Raw genomic sequence first — 22,663 nt, forward strand, 5'->3', positions numbered from 1 at the left:
ATATTGAAAATTGAAATAGCTAATATCATACTGGAGTGTATGAGCAAGAGTGCTGCATATAAGGTAATTATCCTGCTCTACACAGCACTGGTGAGGCCTCCATTGGGGTAGTGTGTCCAGTTTTGGGCACCACACTTTCAGAAAGATAAGAAGATACATAAGAACATAAAAAAGACCATACTCAATCAGACCAAAGGTCCATCTAGCCCAGTATCCTGTCTTCCAAGAGTGGCCAATGCCAGGTGCCCCAGAGGGAACAAACAGAACAGGTAATCATCAAGTAATCCATCCTCTGTCACCCATTCCCAGCTTCTGGCAAAAAGAGGTTAAGGACACCATCCCTGCCCATCCTGGCTAATAGCCATTGATGGACCTATCCTCCATGAACTTATCTAGTTCTTTTTTGAACCCATTATAGTCTTGGCCTTCACAACATCCTCTGGCAAGGAGTTCCACAAGTTGACTGTGCATTGTGTGAAAAAAATACTTATTTTGTTTGTTTTAAACCTGCTGCCTATTAATTTCATTTGGTGACCACTAGTTCTTGTGTTATGAGAAGGAGTAAATAACACTTCCTTATTTACTTTCTTCTCCACACCAATCATAATTTTATAGACCTCTATTATATCCCCCCTTAGTCATTTCTTTTCCAAGCTGAAAAGGCCTAGTCTTATTACTCTCTCCTCATAGGGCAGCCGTTCCATACCGCTAATAATTTTTGTTGCCCTTTTCTGAACCTTTTCCAATTCCAATATATCTTTTTTGAGATGGGGTGACCACATCTGCATCCAGTATTCAATATGTGGGCGTACCATGGATTTATATAGAGGCAATATGATATTTTCTGTCTTATTATCGATCCCTTTCTTCATGATTCCCAACATTCTGTTCGCTTTTTTGACTGCCGTTGCACATTGAGTGGATGTTTTCAGAGAACTATCCACAATGACACTTAGGTCTCCTTCTTGAGTGGTAACAGCTAATTTAGACCCCATCATTCTACATGTATAGTTGGGATTATGTTTTCCAATGTGCATTACTTTGCATTGTGATGTGGACAAACTGGAGAGAGTCCTCAGGAGAGCAACAAAAATGTTAAAAGGTGTAGAAAACCTGACTTATGAAGACACATAAAAAAAATGGGCAACTTTAGTCTTGAGAAAAGAAGACTGAGGGGAGACCTGATAACAGTCTTCAAATATAATAAGGGTTGTTATAAAGAGGACTGTGATAAATTGTTCTCCATGTCCACTGAACAAGAAGTTATCAACTTAATCTTCAGCAAGGGAGATTTAGGCTAGATATTAAAAAAAACTTTCTAACTATAAGGATAGGTAAGTACTGGAATAGGCTTCCAAGGAAAGCTGTGGAATCCCCATCATTGGACATTTTAAAGAATAAGTTAGACAAACATCTGTCAGGATGGTCTAGGTTTACTTGACCCTGCCTCAGCGCAGGGTTCTGAACTAGATGACTTCTTGAGGTCCCGTCCTGCCCTTCTTTTCTATGATTCTCTGTGAAATTGGTTCTAGTGAAAGGAACCTGATGGCAGCCCAGAACATTGAATTCCTCTAGCCTCAGAACAGGCAGCTGCAGCCAGCTCCCATACACTGTCCTGCCAATACACCTTGCTCCTCCCCATGATCCCACCCCTAGGAAAGGAAATGTCAGTCTCCAAACCCATTTAGTATCTTGACTCCCTGCAGAGATTGCCAAGAAAAATAGCCATTAAAGCCAATTGTGGTGATAATTTTTGTGATGTGGACACTTGATCATTGGCAGCTGGGCTGAAACCACCACAGTCATTTTATACAGAGCACTGAACAACCATCAGTTGGAAACAACTTTCCATAACTAATAATCAGCAGGGTTTGCACAGACAACTTGGAAGTGAACTGCTTTATACTCCATTACCCAGAAGACACCCAGTTCCCCACTACCTTTGTTTTGCTTTATATTAGTTAGCAGTTGGAAACCCCACCCTTTTGGGCAATCAAACAGAGAATAACACTGAGCACAAACCAGTAATGGAGAGATCAGTTTTGGCATGCTGAGTGGTTATTAGCAATGTTACCTGTGGGACCTTTCTGAGTTGTTCCTCAACAGCTGTGGATATTAATGTTAGCCAGGTCATTCCATAGTGCTCCAATGTTTCAATCACTTCTGGATCTGCGGCAAGTTCACTCACTTCTGCATCTAGATTTATAGTTGGCATCTCCAATTTAATCTCTCCTGTTGGAACAAAATGCAGTTAGATTCAGTTAGCCATTTTATTTCCACTATATGCTTCATCAACACCATTTAAATAATACAATGAAAAAAGCACAAACCTTCCATCTAAGTATCTATCTGAGGACAGCTAGTAAACCTTCTGCTCATTCAATCAGTGATTTTGGCCAAAAGTTTCCTCTCTCTCCAGAGTTATAACATTTAATGAATGCAAAGGTTTTTGGAAGTGTAACCCCCCCACACACTTTTCACATTTCAGAGTTTAAAACAATCTCTAACTATTAGGAATTAGGCTGAGAGATTATTGAGGCAGATTATCCCACATCTACCTATTCTGGGGTTCTTGCACCTTCCTCTAAAGCAGGGGTGGGCAAACTTTTTGGCCTGAGGGTCACATCGGGTTTCCAAAATTGTATGGAGGGCTCCCCAAACAGCCAGGTGTGGCCCGGCCCCCGCCTCCTATTTGACCTCCCCCACTTCTCGTCCCCTGATGGCTCCCCCAGGACTCCTGCCACATCCAACCCCCCCGTCCCCTCACAGTCCCCCTGGGACTCCTATCCCATCCAGACCCCCCACCCTGACTGCCCTCCATCGCCCCATCCAACCTCTCCTCTCCTTTGAATGCCCCCCGCGACCCCTGCCCCATCCAACCCCCCAGTTCCCTGCCCTCTGACCGCCCCGCCCCCATCCACACCCCAGCCCCCTGCCCGCCACCCCCAACTCTCCTGCCCTCTATCCATCCCCCTGCTCCCTGCCCCCTTACCACACTGCCTGGAGCACTGGTGGCTGGCGGCACTAAAGCCGTGCCACCCAGAGCACTGTGTCAGGCCGCGGCTCTGTAACTATGCTGCCCAGCCGCCCAGAGCGTTGCGCCAGCAGCGCAGCACACTGAGGCTGCGAGGGGGGGGGACAACAGGTGAGGGGCCGGGGGAGAGCCTCCCGGGCCAGGAGCTCAGGGGCCGGGCAGGAGGGTTCCACAGACCGGATGTGGCCCACGGGCCGTAGTTTGCCCACCTCTGCTCTAAAGCATCTGGTGATGGCCATTATCAGAGACGTGATTTGGATTGGAGAGACCAAAAGCCTGATCCAGTAGGCAATTCCTATATTCCTGTGTTCCCCTCCCTCATTCTTCCTCCACATGACTGCTGGAAGGCAGTTAGGGGTGTTTAGCATCTCTCCCACTCCTATTCCTGGCTCCTTGGCAGGATATTTATTACAGATCTGTTCCATTTGCTCCATGCTTCCTTGCATGTATAAACCTGTATGTAATGCTCTTATCATCACAGAAGAGGACTTCTGATCAAATCTGGAGACTCCCCAGGAGCTGCATACAATTCTACAACTACAGGTTGAGTATCACTATTTGAAACAAAGCCAAACCTGAATGAATTTCCTTCAACTGTCATTGAATGTAAATATCAAGTGTGGGGTAGGGGGAGATACTTGCCTTCAATCTGCTGTATAGTCCTTTGAATATGGTTTAGGAATTTCTGCATGTTCATTAAGAACTCATTCCTTATTATGTGAAAACTGTGAAATTCCACAGCCTGCTCTTTCTTTTTTTCAAGAGACTCAGCTTCAGCTAAACTCCTGTCTTCAGCCTCTGGCTTTTCAGTGTCTGGATGAAAGGCAGGTTCCTCAGCCTTGTGCTGATTATGGGACAAAGCAGGCAAAAAAACCTGAAATGCAGACATGTACCACAAATTAGACTGTTAATGATTTTGAAAGATCAACATCCAGTCAAATTTCTAACTATAAGCAGTGTCAGAATGAGCTCTGCCCTGACATCTGGTGGTGAGCTGTGGAAAAGGATTTCAGGGGCTGATCTTGTTTGCATGGGCACACTCACCCTGCCTAGCATGATGGACTGCTTGCCCAAATGGTCACTTTGGCTGCTGTGGGATCCCCAGTCTCTCTATTATTGGGGCAGGATTAATAAAGAGTTGATTTCCTGGTCATGTGAATCAAGGACAGTAGAACTATACTTGGCATTTTATGATGGAGGGACTCGCCCTCAACTAAGTAGTCCTCGCTAGGCAAGGGACATGTATTCAAAAACCCAGTGTATTGAGAGAGGTTGGGGATAGGTATGGGTATCTAGTAGTATGGGTTCTAAATGCTACTGGTATAATAATAGACCTAATTTTGGCTCCATTAGGAGTCTTGTTGCATGCTGCAGAGCTGAAATCACTGATACTTAGGTCTAAGTATTAGACCTACTTTAGACTAATGGTATACCAGTACTGAGGCTTCCCCCTACTACCTACTAAAAATTACTGAGAGCTGAAATCATTAAAGAGCTGAAGTTGCTGAGACCTGTGTTAAGTAGGGGGGGCCTGAAGACAAATTGGTGAGCAGACAGCGGGATGGCTACTGCAGAGAGCAGAGCAGATACCTGAGCAGCTGGCAGAGAGGAGTGGACAGCAGTACAGCTAGTGGAGAGGTGTGGAGAACGGAGAGAAGAGTGGAGCAGATAGCAGGGCAGTTGGCGGAGAGGCATGGCTGGTGGTGAAGACTGCAGCAGAACCCCATGGAGACCTGAGCAGTGGAGCATGTAAGATCCCCCCCATACCTCCCTCCACTTCCATCCAGGCTGGGAGGTAAATTCTTCAGATGAACTTCTGAACTCTGGGGGGCTGCAGTGACTAAGGACAGACATGGGGGGGAGGGGTGACTATTGGGTTGCTGGACTTAAGACCCTGAGGGGAAAAGGACACTGCCAAACTTACTTGGGGGTGGGTCTTTTGCTCATGGTTGGTGTTGTGAATCCTGTTTGTGGTGTTACCCCAACATAATGCCGCATTGTTTCCCTCCTTTATTAAAAGGCTTTTGCTACACTCAGACTCCATGCTTGCGAGAGGGGAAGTATTGCCTCTTAGAGGTGCCTAGGGGGGCGGTATGTAATTATCCCTGGGTGGGGGCTCGAGCCGGTTTTGCATTGTGTTATTGAAACGGAACTCCTAGATACTGAACCCAGCCCTTGTTGCTGCCAACTCTGATGGGCAGAAGGATTACATAACTATTCATTTAACAAATCTTTGGCTCTGTTGCACATGACTAACTATAATTCATTTCGTCTCTTCATTAGCATGATTTTCTCCTAAAATCTTATGGGATAATAACCCAGTCATCCTTTTATTCTGTCTTCACACCCAATCTGAAAGCTTCCTTCAACCTCACCTGAGTCTCATGTATAAATAAAGGCACGTGTTATTACATTCCCAGACTCCCCCACACTTGGAACATGCAATGAGATCAAATATCAGCTCTCTCCACACTCTTCCCTAAATACATGGGGGGATTCAAATTAAATATATATAAATTTTAAGTGGGTAAATCAGATTAGCTCAGCAACTATTAGAATTTACTATGTACTGACAATTTCAACCTGGTACTAAATGGATTAGACCAGAGGTGGGCAAACTACAGCCCGTGGGACCTTCCTGCCCAGCCCCTGAGCTCCTGGCCTGGGAGGCTCAGCCCCGGCCCATCCCCCGTTGTTTCCCTCCCCCGCAGCCTCAATGTGCCACGCCACAACGCTCTGGGGGGCCAGGCAGCGCATTTACAGAGGCGCCGCCAGCCACCGGTGCTCCAGGCAGCGTGCTAAGGGGGCAGGGAGTGGGGGGGTTGGATAGAGGGCAGGGGGTAGATGGGGGCGGGGCGGTCAGAAGGCAGGGAACAGGGGGGTTGGATGGGGCAGGGGTCATGGGGGGCAGTCAGGAAAGAGAGGAGGGGTTGGATGGGGCGGCGGGAGGCAGTCAATGGCAGGGGTTCCGGGGGTGTCAGGAGACAGGGAGAAAGGGTGGTTGGATGGAGCAGGGGTCCTGGGGGGGCAAGTCAGGAATGAGAGGAAGGGGTTGGATGGGGCGGCAGGGGGCAGTCAGGGATGGGGGTCCCAGGGGCGGTCAGGGGACAGGGAGCAGGGGGTGGTGGATGGGGTAGGAGTCCCGGGGGGGCCATCAGGGAACAGGTTGGGTTGAATGGGACAGGAGTCCTGGGGAAGCCGTCAGGGGGCGAGAAGCGGGGAGTGGGTCGGATAGGAGGCAGGGGCCAGGCCACACGTGGGTGTTTGGGGAGACACAACCGGCCCTCCATACAATTTTGGAAACCCGATGTGGCCCTCAGGCCAAAAAGTTTGCCCACCCTGGATTAGACTCTAACAAAAACTTCAGGGGTCCATACACAGAAATGGTAACACTTACCTGTGAGAAAATATTCTTCAGCATCATAAGTGTGTGACCATTCAGAATGCCACACTCTAGCAATTCAGGCAGAATTTCATTAGCTTCATTCACATCATTAGGTTCACTAACTGTTTCTAGACAGTAATAAATAATAAGTGTTAAGTTTAGCCATTTGGTACAGAAAGCAGTAATTAAAACCAGTGCTAATGTGTTCCTGCATAAGGAGCAATTAAATGTTAATAATTCTAAAAAGTAAAATATATCTGCTAATAAACTGGGTATGACATGAGCCAATTCTCTCAGCCACTTATAAATGAAAGCTGCCTGGACTCTCAAATACTCTAATGCAGGTTGTAAGCAAGCAAAACGAGATCAGATGGATCATTCTACTATTAGTTTTTATATGCCAGCTTGATGGCTTAGTGGTGGTTCTTTCCTCTGTCATATTGGAGATCCTGTTTTAATTTCCAGCTTCTCACTCTTCAGAGGTAATGGGAAAATCTTGCAAAGAACTTGTCAAAAAATGCCAATTATTTTTTGCTGGAAATGTTGAAAAAATTAATTTTTGTCAAATTTCCTGCAAATTTTTGTCAAATTTGGGGAAAAAAATTAAAACTGAAAAACATTTTTGGTTAAAAAAATTTGATTTGGAACTACTTCGGGCCTCTACATTGCAGGTGGTACTGGTGGCCCTAAGCTAGTTAGAGCTGTTTGGTGGCCCCAGGCCAGGGTTACGGTTGAGGCCAGTTATTGGCCAAGGCTAGAGTCTGGGTTGGGGCTGGTTTAGGGTGACCAGACAGCAAGTGTGAAAAATCGGGACAGGGTGAGGGGTAATAGGTGCCTATATAAGACAAAGCCCCAAATATCAGGACTGTCCCTATAAAATCAGGACATCTAATTGCCCTAGGCTGATTAGTACTGCCAAGCTCAGGCTGAGACTATTTGATAGCCCCAGTCTAGGATTACAGTGAGATGGCAGCAGGATAGGGTTAAGGATTGGGTCTGGACAGTGGCTCAGGGTTAAAGTTACTATAGCCTGCAGCAGACATTGTCACTGTTTTCAGGACAAATTATTAACTGTTAAAACAAGATTTGTGTTTTATGTACTACGACTGTATATCAGAATTTGAGCCATGTAAACCATCCTTGTCCATGTAATAGGTTTGAGACACTAAAGTATTGCTCAGTTATCTTCATCATCACCCTACTGCCTAGCATCATATATAACTTTTCATTTTCAAAGCTTCTTATAGACATTCAGTAATTAAACCTCAGTACTTCCTTTTAGGGAGGTATGCAAGTCTTATCCCCATCTGTAAATGGGGAAATGAAGGCAGACAGCTTAGGTGACTTTCCACAAAGTGAATGCCAAAGACAGATTAAAATTCAGAAGTTTCCGGCTCCCAGACCTGTTCTGAGACCACACTTGTCTATTCATCCTGAATACACATTGTCCTAAATCCCAATCATCATAATTTCTTAGTCTAAAGTGCTTTTTAATACAAATGTTGAAAACGTTCAATCATAATTTATCCATGAAAAATACCTCTTGTATCTCTGAGAAAGAACATAATATCATCATGAACAAATTCTTCAGAAATGTCATTAAAAGCCACATGAAAATATAGGTTGTAAACTGTCTGTTTTATGATCTGAAACATAAGAAAGATAGAAATCAATGATGAATCTGATTATTTGCTGCCACATTTCTTAAACAAATCCTACAACAGATTTAGAGTTCTGTCAGTTACCAGCAGTAGGACAGAATCAATTCCATCTCTTACTTCAGTATGTGTCACATAAACCACTAATCATAGAATATCAGGGTCAGAAGGGACCACAGGAAGTCATCTAGTCCAACCCCCTGCTCAAAGCAGGGCCAATCCCCAATTTTTGCCCCAGATCCCTAAATGGCCCCCTCAAGGATTGAACTCACAACCCTGGGTTTAACAGGCCAATGCTCAAACCACTGAGCTATCCCTCCCCACTAACACAACAACAAAATTAAAAAAAAAAAATCACACACCTAACAGTACAAACATTCAGCTTTGGGAGCAACCTAAGATTTTTGCCTCCCAGGACTATGGAAGCTAAGAGTATCAAGAAATGAGCACTGTCAGTTTCAAATGAGAGAGAGGTACAGCCCACAATGCCATTGATGGCACCCTCAAAGGAACACAAACACACATCCAGCTACTCAGGTAGAAGGAGAAAAGACTGGGGGTTCAGAAAATGACACTAGTCATACAATGAGATTAATTAAATGACTACATCCTGACAGCCTCAAAGAGGCAAGAACCCCGTTAGCATGCACCTTTATGTGAACAGTAAGTGACAAGTAACCTGTGGCCAAGGGCATACTCTCCTTCCCCACTTCCTTTTTACAGTATTATTACTTTTTGGTTCTAGCTAATTGTGAACTTTGCTGGCTGTTTGATGCAAACAGATCTGGAGGTTGGTGGTGTAGTACGTGGTACACAAGCAACTCATTGATAAATTCACTGTAACCATAAGTACTGAAAACCTATGTCAGGGATGGTGATTCAGAGTGCCTGTACAGCACTGCACAACAGGCAAAGTTGAATTATAGGGGTTTTCACCTTTCTCTGAGGCATCAGGCACAGGCCACTGCCAGAGGCTTCATACTGGACACCTCAGTGCAATGTTGTGTTCACCCCACACCACCCCTGAAGGGGCTAAGGTGGCTCAGAAGTGGCTAATTAACCTAACAGGCTGCACCTGGAGGAAGAGTTAGGCCTAACTGACAATACTAATTGAAGATGGAGACCATCTGGAAGTAGGAGGGATTCATATAAAGACAGGAAGTGAGACCAGAAGGGAGCTCCTGTGTAGAGGACTGCAGTCACTCTTTGTGCCTAGCAAGGGGGGGGGGAGCAGAAGCCCTGGGACCCTGACCTGGGTTTTTTTCCCAGAGGGGTGATGGAGAAAGAAGCCTGCAGAGTATGGAGTAGGAAGAAGCCCAGGGAAACAGCAGCAAGGGTTGAGACCATGCAGACCTTGGCTGCTGATGGTAGGGTCCCTAGGCTGGAACCTGGAGTAGTAGGTGAACCTGGGTTCCCCTATCAGACAATGGGAAAGTGACACAGTCTTGAATGGGAAGACTGCCTGGAATGGTACCTGGACAGCTGGTCTGGTGAGACTTTGTTAACCATAGAACAGGAAAACTATACAGTGAACTAGCTGGAGGGCCAAGCCATGAAGAGGAAACACTGTGACTCCTAGAGAGTGAAAGGGGCCCTGGTGCAAGCAAGGGAAGGAAGGGGGCATCAGACCAGGCAGAGGTAATTCCCAGCAATGAGGGAGCCCCCTCCATGGCCTGCAGAGAGTGTATCCTATTACATTCTGTTTCAGGTTGAAAATCATATACTCGTAATGTATGTTTTATCTTGCTCTAGGAGCACAGTATGCAGTTTTACATCTTTAATTCTACATAAGACTTATTGAAACATTCATACATTTTTAAATATTCATATCACAAACAGATTCCTCCAAGAAAACAAAAGTAAAATGCAATGGACTTACTTTGAATATCTGCTCTCTGCTTTCACCCGCAAATCCTTGGGCTAGCTCACTCAAACCCGATACAATGGATAGATGTGATACATGTTCTCGTGAAGATTTAGTGTCTAGAAATTCTGAAATGGATGCTTTGCTTTTCTGATCCCTCTCTAATAAAGAAATACACAGAAGAGGAAATCGATGAAGCTCACCTATTCCAATCTTTCAAACCCAACTCATCAAACTCAAATTACAGTCCTGAAATAAATGAAAGAACAGCTTTGCTGGTCTCTTTTGCAAAATAGCCATCCAAGCTATGCATTAATCATATATTTCTGTAATTCACACTGTTCCATTTCTGCAGAACACTATCTCAATGTGTTCCTAAATATGTATGTGCTCCTGCTGCTCTTACATAGTAACCAGGGTTTTACAATTTCTAATGCCTACAATTGAACTGTGATGAAAAAATAGATCAATGTATTTCAAAAGTCATAGGTGCATTTGACTAGGCAAAGATTTATGGCTCAGTCATGGCTTTCATAGATAGAAATGTGCTGGTGGGAAGTGTTCAAGCCATGAGGGCTGAAGACATTATGCCTACATAACAAAGAAATAACCATAACATTTCTCTTGCTGGCTTTTTAATCGCTTTTACTTTTCTTTCCTCCTTTTTTGTGAAAGCCTGTTGTGCCATAATATTAAAAATTTACTGGGAAAAATTCTGCACTTGTTTACTTTTATTCTTAACTAATTAAAATGGAATAAAAGCAAGGCTTTACATCCAGCGTGACTACATTATGGTTCTCTTAAACCCTACTGAAGGGATCTACATTTAATCCATCTCAGTCTTGATTGTTTCAGTATATTAGGACAGTGACAGGTCTCTGGGACTCTGAAAGAATCACCTCTTCAAAGACAGATCAGTTTAAGTAACTGCCATTACTGTGCTGGGTGAAGAGTTTTGGTTTTTCTTTCCCAGTCACTCAGTAAGAGAAACAACACAGCAGGTGATAAGATGAAGAAACAAGCCAAATCAATTGATGTCTTTTAAGGAATGTACTGAAGCAGAACTCCTGAAAAACCATATCAGATATTGGTTTGCCATCTACTCTAGACAAAATCTATTTCACACTGTAAAATCAGATATACAGGCCTGGGGAAAATAGACTTTAAATGGCCTCAGATCTCTGCTGAAGAAGTCTGATCTCGGAATAAATATCACAAGTTAAGTTAAGTCCTAGTGCAGTGGTTCTCAAACTTTTGTACTGGTGACTCCTTTCATACAGCAAGCCTCTGAGTACGACCCCCCTAATAAATTAAAAATACTTGTTTATATATTTAACGCCATCATAGATGCTGGAAGCAAAGCAGAGTATGGGGCGCAGGCTGACAGCTCACGACCTGCCCATGTAATAACCTCCTGACGCCCCCCAGTTTGAGAATCCCTGTCCTAGTGTATGTGGGAGTAATGCCACAGAAGTCAGTGGAGTTTACCAAGACTGAATATGTCCCTCTGAATTTCTTCACTGCAGCTTCCTAGGATATGTCTAAACTGCAATTAGACACCTGCAGCTGGCCCGTTCCAGCTGACTTGGGCTCGCAGGGCTGAGGCTAAGGGGCTGTTTAATTGTGACAGACGTTTGGACTCAAGCTACAGCCCGAGCTCTTGGATCCTCCCACATTACAGGGTTCTAGAGCCCGGGTCCAGCCAAGTCCAAATGTCTAGACTGCAATTAAACAGCCCCTTAGCCCAAGCCTCGCAAGTACAAATCAGCTGGCATAGGCCAACCTCCGGTTTTTAATTGCTTAGTCTCTTTCCCGTGCAATGTGAAACCTTCACCTTTTGTACGAAGAGTATCTCAGCACAGAAATTCATAGAGGCCAGATTCATAGACTTTAAGGTCAGAAGGGACCATCATGATCATCTAGTCTGATCTCCTGGGGCTCCTATAGGTCACAGAACCTCACCCAATCACTCCTGTAATAGACCCTTAAACTCTGGCAGAGTTACTAAAGTCCTCAAATCCTGGTTTAAAGTTCAAGTTACAGAGAATCCACAATTTACACTAGTTTAAACTTGCAAGTGACCCGTGCCCCTACTGCAGAGGAAGGCAAAAACAAACAAAAAAACAACCCAGGGTCTCTGCCAATCCGACCTGGGGAAAAAATCCTTCCCAACCCCAAATATGGTGATCAGTTAGACCCTGAGCATGCGGCCAAGATCCACCAGCCAGACACTTTGGAAAGAATTATCTGTAGTAACTCAGAGCCCTCCCCATCTAGTGTCCCATCACCAATCATTGGAGATATTTGCTGCCAGCAGTTGCAGATTGGCCACATGCCATAGTAGGCAGTATCATCATACTGCCCCCTCTTGATAAACTTATCAAGCTGAGTCTTGAAGCTAAATAGGCTTTTTGCAACCACTGCTCCCCTAGAAAGGCTGTTCCAGAATTTTGCTCCTCTAAAGGTTAGAAACCTTAATCTAATTTCAAGCCTAAATTTGTTGATGGCCAGTTTGTATCTATTTGTTTTTGTGTCCACATTGGCACTTAATTTAAATAACTCCTCTCCCTCCCTGGTATTTATCCCTCTGATGTATTTATGAAGAGCAATCATATCTCCCCTCAGTCTTCTTTTGGTTAGGCTAAACAAGCCAGGCTCTTTGAGTCTACTCTCATAAGGTAGGTTTCAGAGTAGCAGCCATGTTAGTCTGTATTCGCAAAAAGAAAAGGAGTACTTGTGGCACCTTAGAGACCAACAAATTTATTTGAGCATAAGCTTTCGTGAGCTACAGCTCACTTCATCGGATGCATTTGGTGGAAAATACAGAGGGGAGATTTATATACACACACAGAGAAGATGAAACAATGGGTTTTATCATACACACTGTCATAAGGTAGGTTTTCCTTTCCTCGGATCATCCAAGTAGCCCTTATCTTACAAGGCCCAAAGTCATTCTAAGCTAGTGCACTAAAATGTATCGATTTGGGAAGAAAAACATTTTGAGTGAAGTATTTTCATAACAAGCAATATTATAACAAGAGTTCCACTCGTTCCTTATATGTACATTGTACACCCACAATATCAGGACTCAGTGTAGTTGGTATTCTCAGTGAAACTTCATATGTGGACATGAGATAGATCAGTGTTTCTTAACCTGGGGATCCTGACCCAAAAGGGGGTCACAAGGCTATTGTAGGGAGGCCATGAAATCACAACAATATTGCTGGGAGAAAAGGGAGCTGGAAGGGTAGGTACAGAAGTCACAGCTCTCTGGTCAGCCATCTCTGAAGGCAGTACCACAAACAGCAGCAGCAGAGAAAGAATGCAATACCATACCATGCCACCCTTACTTCTGCACTGCTGCTGATGGCGGTGCTGCCTTCAGAGCTGGGTGGCTGGCCAGCAGCTGCCACTCTTTGGCCAGACATCTCTGAAGGCAATGCAGACGTAAGGATGGCAATACCATGAGTACGCGTCTATGAGTATGTACAGTAATTGCTACCACTTTTTGGGGAGGTCATCACAGCCTGAAATATTTTCCAAGAGGGGCCCAGCAAAAATAGTTTGAAAACCCCTGAGATAGATGATGCCTCAGACAGGACGCTTCTAAAACAAACAGTTTGCGTGAGTAGCTCTCTGCCTTTGTGTTTAATGTAACACTGTCAATTTTATTGTTAATTACGTTTCTGTCTGAAAAGTTTTTACCTACTATTGATAAAACTAACACCTACTATTACTAAAGCTGAAATTAGAAAAAAAATCTGTTTTTCGTTTGGTAACTTTGTGCATTTGACTTCCCTTTGTTTATAGTTGGTTGCAGTGTTTCGCTATGATCCGTTTTCCCGTTGTTTACTTTGTGCATTTGACAGCACTTTGTGCATAATCAGTTAATTAGGTAGTTTTGTTTGTGCGGACCCATCACAAAGCAAGAGAGAAAAGTGTGATTTAAAAAAACACATCAAACAAAAGTCAATAAACGGATTCTAGGTCTGGTGTAGTAAGTTCAACTACTTTTAATTAAGTATTTTAATTTGTTGATTTCAGGTTTACAGTGTTCCTTTATATTAAGTATCAGAGGGTAGCCATGTTAGTCTGTATCCACAAAAACAACAAGAAGTCCGGTGGCACCTTAAAGACTAATAAGGTGCCACCAGACTCCTTTATATTAAGGTTTTTAGGGTATAACAAACAATCTTCCTTACTTATGCCATACTGGGTGAAGCATAAACCTGACGTACTCATCCCCAGCAATGAACCTTCAAGCTACTTGCAAGATCTACTGATCATACATACTTCCTTCTGCTGAGGTGGTCTCAGCCAACTCCTCCTGACGAGGGTTATCTGGATCTTCCTCCTTCAGGTCATTTTCAGATATGGTAGGCTCCTCTGTTTCTTCTGTATAGGATCAAAATGACACACATGTACAAAACAAACGTGATTTACTCAAGTACTACAGTACCACAAAAGGGGACCCCAAAAATCTGAGATACAGTCACACCAACAGAGATGAGACAGACACATGGGCTGCATGGATGCAGAGCCCTGTGCATGGATGGGGGGGTCACAAAAGTACACTGAAATGGAGATACATAGATGCAGGGAACATATGGATATATGCCCATATGGCTGGATGTGGACAGGGCACAGGCACACTGACATGAGACACATGCACACAGGAAATGGACAGAGGGACATGGGATGGGCAGGTAGACAGAGAGAGGGCACAGGAGATGGTCCCAGGGGTGGAGTGGCAGGGGGCATATGTGATGGATCACAGGAGATGGAAATGGACAGACAAAAGAGGGGCATAGAAGACAAGGGGGATAATGGGGATGGACAATGGCTGGATACATCCCAAGTGAGGTTGACAAGGAGACACAGGATGGACAGACAGTTGGGGGACACGGGGCATAGGTGCTGGAACTTAGGGTTCTGCCACCGCACCCCCTGGGTGGAAGTGGTTATTATAGACAGGATTTACAGTTTGGACCCCGCCCCCTAAAAAATGGTTCCAGCACCCCTGCATAAGGGATGGACATGGAGATGGACACAGAGGGGATGGATGTACAGATAGACAGGACACTGAGGAAGGACATGGGGAACAAAGAGGATGGACAGATAGAAGGAAAAACACGAGATGGCCAGCCACATGGACAAGTGAGATGGATGGGTGGACAGACTGGAGCACATGGCATAAATGGAGGGACACAGAGGATAGTCCGAGTAGGGTGACCAGATATCCCGATTTTATCGGGACAGTCCCAATATTTGGGGCTTTGTCTTATATAAGCACCTATTACCCCCCACCCCATTTTTCACACTTGCTGTCTGGTCACCCTCAGTCAGAGGGACAGACAGGAGACATGGGACGGAGGGGGCACAGAGGGGAAAGGCAGGCAGACAGACAGTTGGCGGGCAAGGAAAGGACGGGGGACGGAGGGACACGGGTTGGGCGGGCTGGGTGGGCACAGGGGACAGACGCTGGGCTTGGAACAAGCTGACTGCGCGCAGAGGATGGGGGGCCACGGGGCAGGACGGGCAGGGGGAGCGCCGGGGAGGGGCTGCGCGCAGAGGGGGAGGGCGCCGAGGAAGGGCAGCGCACGGGGGAAAGGGGGGGCAGGGGGAGCACCGGGGAGGGGCTGCGCGCAGAGGGGAAGGGCGCCGAGGAGGGGCGGCGCGCGGGGGGAGGGGGAGCGCCGGGGAGGGGGAGGGCGCCGAGGAGGGGCGGCGCGCGGGGGAAGGGGGGGCAGGGGGAGCGCCGGGGAGGGGCTGCGCGCAGAGGGGGAGGGCGCCGAGGAGGGGCGGCGCGCGGGGGGAGGGGGAGCGCTGGCGCGCGGGGGGAGGGGGGGCAGGGGGAACGCCGGGGAGGGGCTGCGCGCAGAGGGGGAGGGCGCCGAGGAGGGGCGGCGCGCGGAGGGAGGGGGAGCGCCGGCGCGCGGGGGGAGGGGGGGCAGGGGGAGCGCCGGGGAGGGGCTGCGCGCAGAGGGGGAGGGCGCCGAGGAGGGGCGGCGCGCGGGGGGAGGGGGGGGCAGAGGAACGCCGGGGAGGGGCGGCACGCAGAGGGGGAGGGCGCCGAGGAGGGGCGGCGCGCGGGGGAAGGGGGGGGCACAGGGGCAGGACGGGCAGGGCCACCGAAGAGCAGTGGGGCTGGGCAGACCCCGCGTCCCACGGACGGAGAGACGCGCGGGGCGGGCAGGCGCGGCGCTCGGACGGACCGATCTCGATCTCCTCCTGGCGCAGCTCGGCCCGCAGCAGCAGCGCGGCCCCCGCCACCTCCCCCTCCTCGCCGGCCGCGCGCCGGTTGAGGAAGCGCAGCACGGTCTCGCCCTCCTCGCCGTCGCCCCGGTTCAGCAGCTCCTCGAAGGGTGCCGGGTCGGAGAGCCCCAGGGTGCTCAGCACCCGGTCCCGCAGCCACTGCACGCGGACATCGTCCAGGCTCATGGCGGGGCGGGGCGGGGCGGGGCGGGGCCGGGCCGGGCCGCCGCGGGCAGATGAGCCGCCGACCTCAACGGACGCTACCCGGTGCCCATGGCAACGGCTCGAGGCGGGACTGGGCGCGGCGCGAGCCCTGCGCTTCCCGGACCCCGCCTCTTTTCCCTCCCAGCGCGCGTCCCGTCGTGCCCGCAGAGCCGGGGCGGCGCAGGGCTGAGGGTGAGGGCAGCGCCCCCATCCCCACCCCACCGCCCCCAGCCAGCACCTTCCCCACTCGCCCCACCGCCCCCAGCCAGCACCTTCCCCACTCGCCCTCCCATCCCCACCCCACCGCCCCCAGCCAGCACCTTCCCCACTCGCCCCACCGCCCCCAGCCAGCACCTTCCCCACTCGCCCTCCCATCCCCACCCCACCTCCCCCAGCCAGCACCTTCCCCACTCGCCCTCTTCGTTGTACTCTCCCCCCCCTTTTGATGAAAGGCTATCCCATGAAGTTCAGTTTAACTCCACCTGACCCTAGGGATCCGTGAATAGTGCCACTCGCGAGTCATGTCCATTCCCCCTCCCCCAAAAGCCTGCCCCCAGGAGCAAGGAAGTTTTTCCTTTTTAAGAAGAAACGGGGCTGGAAGAGCAGCAGCGGCACCTGGAGTGGGGGGGTAATAGGCAGCAGCGCTAAGCTTGGCCCATGCAGCCTGCACCACACTGACATTCCCTGGCTGACCTGGGGCAGGCTGGCAGCGTGCAGGGGAAGGATGACTCTGTACAGAACCGGCCCTGTTCCCACTAGCCTCTGCAACATTTGTCAATTGTCCCTTTTACGGCGTAGGCCACTCCTGTGGTCGTCTCTCTGTGCTGGATGTGTGTGCGCCTAAGAACGGGGACAGATCAGATGTGATTATTTTTACTTCTGCTCACTCTAGAGAGGCGTTAGAGCCAACCTATTCCCATGCTGTACTTGCCTAGTGCCCTCCAAAGCAAGCAGTTAGAAGCAACTGTGCCTGCAGAAGACAATATCAGAAGAGAGGCAAGGGGGATGGAGGAGGGAAAGAAACAGCAAAAGGAAGATGACAGTTTATCAGACAACCAAGCTTTTGTCTCACAGACCCAGCAGCAGGCAGCATGATCAGCTAAAGTAGACTGACAGTAGCCTCATAACCTACCACAGCACATTCTAGTTTCCCCCCCAAAATCTTCCCTGTGCTTCTTGAAGTCTTTTCACACTTTATTAGTAATGAACACTAATTCCTCAAGAACGATTTGTTTCTTTCACTGACAGACACCCTGATGGAGCAAGGACTTAAATATGTGCTTAACTTCAAGCACTAAATAGTCCTACTGAATCCAAGCAAACTACTCACACACACATGTAACTTCAAGCCTTTAAGTGCCTTGTTGAATCCCAGATAGGCTGCTCAATGAAAGTCCAGACCCTACAATTCAAGTTAAAGCAAAAATCCTGTGTGGGATTTACCTATGAGATCTTATGTCTCCACTCCAACAATTCTGAATTTAACACAAAAAAAGTAGATCTTTAGTCAAAAATATGAAAATATTCTCATTTAAAATAAAATTTAGAGATAGAACATAATACGTATGCAGGCTCTCACCAAGTGAAGCTTTATTTTTAGAAGAGGCCAAATGGCCTGCTTGGGGTTGCACAAGATCTGGTCTAAGAGGTAAGAAATGAAAAGAGCCAAGATTTTCAATAACAAACGCAACTTTTTACAATAGTGGGAAACTCTTAAAATACTGTAAATAAGAAATTGAAATATTACATAGGACAACATTTTAGTGGTATAATTTTAAGAGTTACAGGAGTTCATTTTAAACGATTAAATACAACCAAACACTGCAAAATATTAATTCTGCAAATGGCAATTAGAGTTTATTTGGAATCAGTATGAAAGAAAAATGTAAAAGTTAACTTATGCTGTTCTTATGGCATAAATGTCAAACTATTAAGGTAAAATATCCCAATTTTCATTCTGATATAAAAAAATACAAAAGCACAGTCTCTTCCCCTCAGATACACCCTTTTAAGTAAAATTTCTTAACTCAGTATAAACTTTGGTTCAATATCATCAGATAAACCAGTCACTCCAGTCAAGTTATATCCATAAATGTCTTTAGACCCAAATATACACAGAATAAATTTAAAGCCTGATTCTGCACTCGTCATAAAAATATAATTCCTATTAATGGGAACTTTGCATGTGAAAGGTCTGTAGAATGAGCATTTAATACAACATATTCTGCTATACAATTTGAGTCACCTGTTAAAGACATCATTAAGGCCCTGATCCTGCAAAATGGTCTGGATGGGCAATCCCTGCATCCAGTGGAGTTCCACAGAGGTATAGGAATCTACCTACACAGATCATTTAGCAAAACTGGGGCATAAGACTATAAACTCCTCAATGAAGGGAGATAAAGAGAACCATAGTTGGGTTTCCCCTACCTGCCCTTAATTTTTCTTTTATCAAATGGATGTGCACTTGCAAAGATTAAAGTAATAATTCTGGGCAGAATTCAAGACACAAGGTTTAAAAAAAAAAAAAAAAAGAAAAAAAAAATCTTGGTGTGCTTTTAAAAATAGCCCCAAAAAATTATTTTATATTAGTATTTACCAGTTTATACTATTTTTGGTATTCTCCTGGGAATAACTACTGAAAACATACACTATTTAATCTTAACTGCTTCCAGATTCCATTAGATGGTAATTTAAGTTAATGAGGGTGTGATCACATGAGTAATACAGAGTAATCTTGCTGTGTATTTTATATGACGAAAAGGAAATTAAGGTCTTTAAGATCATTTAAAAGTAATCATTAAAGAACATAAACAGTCTCTTCTGGAAATAAAATACCTATCTTATTTTTAGAACAAGCAATAAGATTATTTTTAGAATTATTTTAAAATTAATTTACAACATTAGTTTATCATGAAAAAAATGTATATTTTACACATATATTTTACAAGAGGCTCCAAATCTGCAATGTATTTGCATGAAGGAGGTATGTTACAGAATTATTTGGCTACATTATAAGGCAATCAGTGAAAAACATTTTTCTACAAACTGTACATCAGTGAGATCTAATTACATGATTTGCAGACAACTCCGAACACCTCTGCTTATGCCAATCAAATTATGCAATATCATCTCTATTAAAATGTAAAAAAATGTGCTTAAAGGAAAAAGGAGTAAACTTGTAACCTCCACCGGTGTAGAACTTGTTCTGAAATTCTACCCTGTAATGAGGGGGGAAAAAAAATATCCACATATTAATACACAACTCCTCAGAGAACAAGACTAGGAGCCAGGAATTCATGAGATCTAATTCTGGCTCTAACACTGATGCCTTTGGGCTAGTTACTTAGCTTTTCTGCCAGAAAGAAAAGGAGTACTTTTGGCACCTTAGAGACTAACAAGTACTCCTTTTCTTTTTGCGAATACAGACTAACACGGCTGCTACTCTAAAAACTTTTGTTTTTCTGCCAAAGTCATTGATTGGCCTGACATTTATAAGGAGGCCCAAATACAGAAACATTCTACTATACCAGTCCCTTTCTCACTTCCTATTTTCTGTTGTAGTTTGTTTTAAAGGTAGTATGTTTATTATAGTGGGAAACTACAGTATAGCACTAACAGGACAATATGATGTGTATGCTTCTGCATACAAATATGTACAGTATATTTCTGTCTCCTACCCCTTTCATACTATGAAAGCCAGCCAATACATTTAATATTAAAAATTCTCCCTGAATTAGATTAAATTTGTAAGGATCATGATGTTGAGGGTTAAGATATGATTAAGAAATATAAGGAATATAGGCTTAATTCAGCAAAGCACTTAGGCATTCACGTACACACTTTGCTGAACAGGGATGGACTTACATGTTTAAGTGCTTTGTTGAACTGGGGCCACAATGATGGACTGAAGATGTTTAAAGTAATACTATTGGATTAAAAATTAATTTTTTCTACTCAAGTTATTAATTCCCTATTGTTATCAAAACCAAAAGTTTTAAAAATCCAATTTACTTAGTTATATTTTGCACTGAATTCATCTTTGAAACTAACAAATCAGTTTCACTTATGAACAAACCTACTCCTACAATGAATACAAACAGTGCAAAGGAAAAATTAAATTACACAGAAAGCTGATTTCAATTAAATTTATTTAATGTAATGAAAAGATTGTATCACTATTAAGTTATTAAACTCTACATTTTCATTTTCAAAATACGCATTCTAAGTTTTGGGTCTATCATACCCAACAATTTTAACAAATCAATTTTAACAAACCAATGCAGAGTTTAATAAAAATAAAATTAAAAAAAGGGCAGTTTTTAAAAATTAAAAGCACTCACCAATGAAGTCGTACAGCATGTAGAAAAGCAGAAAGACCTTCCATGATCAAAAGAATGAATACTGTTAACACAGCAAAGAAGGCTAAAACTGGAACTAACAGCAAGATTCCATATGCTGCATCCACACGAAGGCCCACTCTCATTATCATTGCCCACAGCACTTCTGATAACTCTACAAAACAAACGGTTTCCAAAATTACCTTTGGAAATATATATACATACCCAGTGAGTCTGTTTTAACGAGTCTGCACTCAGTTATCAATTATGTTATTGTGCTAGAATCTTCTGGATCAGAAAATGGAGCAAAAAATGTTCCCCTTTGAGGGAATCCAGTGTATATCACAAGGCGCTCAAGAAACTAAATACTGCACAATAATTAATATTTCTGTAACAGATAATTTGCATTCATCAGAACACTGAATGAATAGTCTGTTTACTGTATAATCATATGTAAACAGGGCAGGATTATCTGGAGCTGCATATGCTGTTTTGTTCTCTCAGGAAATAGCTAATATAAAATTATGTATTATAAACAGTCCTCAGAATAAAATCTACTGCTTACGACATCTAATTTATTAAAACCACAAATCCACTAACCAATACTTAATAGTTACTATTGCAGGTGAACCTAAGACACAAACCAGCGTTCACTACATTAAGATTTGAGTACTGAGATACATATTGATCACATAGTTTTCTAGCAGCTTTAATTTCACACTGCAAAGCCAGCACACCTTTTCAGACAAGGGTATTTTAAAAAAATGTTTAGAAACAATATCACAATAAGATTTTAATAAGCTCACATGCATACAACGCATCACTACTTCATCTGTATTCATTCAGTGTAGCATAAAATACTTATATAATTTGGCTGTGAGACACATTCCTGAAATCAGAACAAGAATATAAAATATGAAAAGGTTGATGGTTTTTGTGATACCCTCTCATGGTCTCTCAATGAATAATTAAAGGGAAATGGACAGTGTGTTTGGAACATAAATGCCCAGGTTCTAATTTATAATGACACAAATTCAGAAATATACTAGTCCTGATTCAGGAAAGCATCCCTATTCAGGACAGCTCTTAAGCACATACTTAACTTTAAGCCCATACTTAAATATTGTCCTGAATACAGATGGACCTCAGTACATGCTTAAGTGCTTTCCTGATTCCTCGCCACTAAGGGAAAGACTTTAAATATCACATGACATAATACATCTACAGCACCATTTTAAAAGTTACTAGCTGACAGCCCTTCAGATAATCAGGAGTGAACAATGAAGCCATATGCCACATGCAGCACGCCAAGTCACAATTCCACTTTTCAGTATCACGTGCTTTCTATTAGTCCAGGTCAGTTCACTAGGGATTTTTTTAAATGACCAACCAGATAATTTCATAGCTAGGATATTCTAAATGATCAAACAAACAAAAACCCCATACAATATTAAAGTTACGTTGGAATACAAAGACTTACGTGCATGAGCAAGACTTAGTGCCCAGAGTCTCAGGTATGAAGCAGTGTTGGAGATGCATCCTAGACAGTATTCAATGGTATGAATAGTCTGATTCATAAAAACATCTGCAAAGTTAAACTAACAACACATATATATGTAAATACACTTGTAAACATTAAATCCATACTGTGGAATGTGACAACGTACTACATGCATTTGCAAATCCACTCTAGGTTTTAGACCATTAAAAAAAAATCTATTTAAAGGTCAAATAAGCTTTTTATATAATTAAACCATTGTATAAACTCTGAAAGCTTACATGCTGATTGCACTGATGATATAAATAAATAAATAAATAAATAAAAGGTGTAGTTTTCTAGCAGGTTCTCTACTTATATGACCAAATAATATTCTGAAAATGCAAGTAGGCATGTCAATTATGCTGAATGCATCTTATATGAAC

The 22,663-nt window shown here is 44.5% G+C and overlaps 2 protein-coding genes across 4 annotated transcripts in view; both read right to left on the reverse strand.

Moving 5' to 3' along the window:
• Positions 1-16,476, reverse strand: part of DNAH10 (dynein axonemal heavy chain 10) — a 101,816-nt gene extending 85,340 nt beyond the window's left edge. Inside the window, exons 1-7 of the mRNA XM_038373263.2 lie at positions 16,157-16,476; positions 14,235-14,336; positions 9,957-10,102; positions 7,960-8,065; positions 6,432-6,547; positions 3,677-3,908; positions 2,075-2,232 (exon numbers count right to left, since the gene is read on the reverse strand). Of these exons, the coding sequence (XP_038229191.1) occupies positions 2,075-2,232; positions 3,677-3,908; positions 6,432-6,547; positions 7,960-8,065; positions 9,957-10,102; positions 14,235-14,336; positions 16,157-16,382 (1,086 nt within the window). The 5' untranslated portion in view covers positions 16,383-16,476. The remainder of the gene's footprint in view (positions 1-2,074; positions 2,233-3,676; positions 3,909-6,431; positions 6,548-7,959; positions 8,066-9,956; positions 10,103-14,234; positions 14,337-16,156) is intronic.
• Positions 16,477-17,973: 1,497 nt separating this feature from the next.
• Positions 17,974-22,663, reverse strand: part of ATP6V0A2 (ATPase H+ transporting V0 subunit a2) — a 30,961-nt gene continuing 26,271 nt past the window's right edge. Inside the window, exons 18-20 of one of the 3 annotated variants that reach the window (XM_038373301.2) lie at positions 22,221-22,338; positions 20,744-20,915; positions 17,974-19,621 (exon numbers count right to left, since the gene is read on the reverse strand). In XM_038373301.2, the coding sequence (XP_038229229.1) occupies positions 19,519-19,621; positions 20,744-20,915; positions 22,221-22,338 (393 nt within the window). In that variant the 3' untranslated portion in view covers positions 17,974-19,518. Of the gene's footprint in view, positions 19,622-20,743; positions 20,916-20,940; positions 21,630-22,220; positions 22,339-22,663 lie in introns of those variants that run through there. The other 2 variants (XM_038373302.2, XM_043498459.1) reach the window with 2 other exon arrangements.

The sequence above is a fragment of the Dermochelys coriacea genome, chromosome 15 (assembly GCF_009764565.3).
Source record: "Dermochelys coriacea isolate rDerCor1 chromosome 15, rDerCor1.pri.v4, whole genome shotgun sequence".
In the NCBI taxonomy this organism is placed as follows: domain Eukaryota; kingdom Metazoa; phylum Chordata; order Testudines; family Dermochelyidae; genus Dermochelys; species Dermochelys coriacea.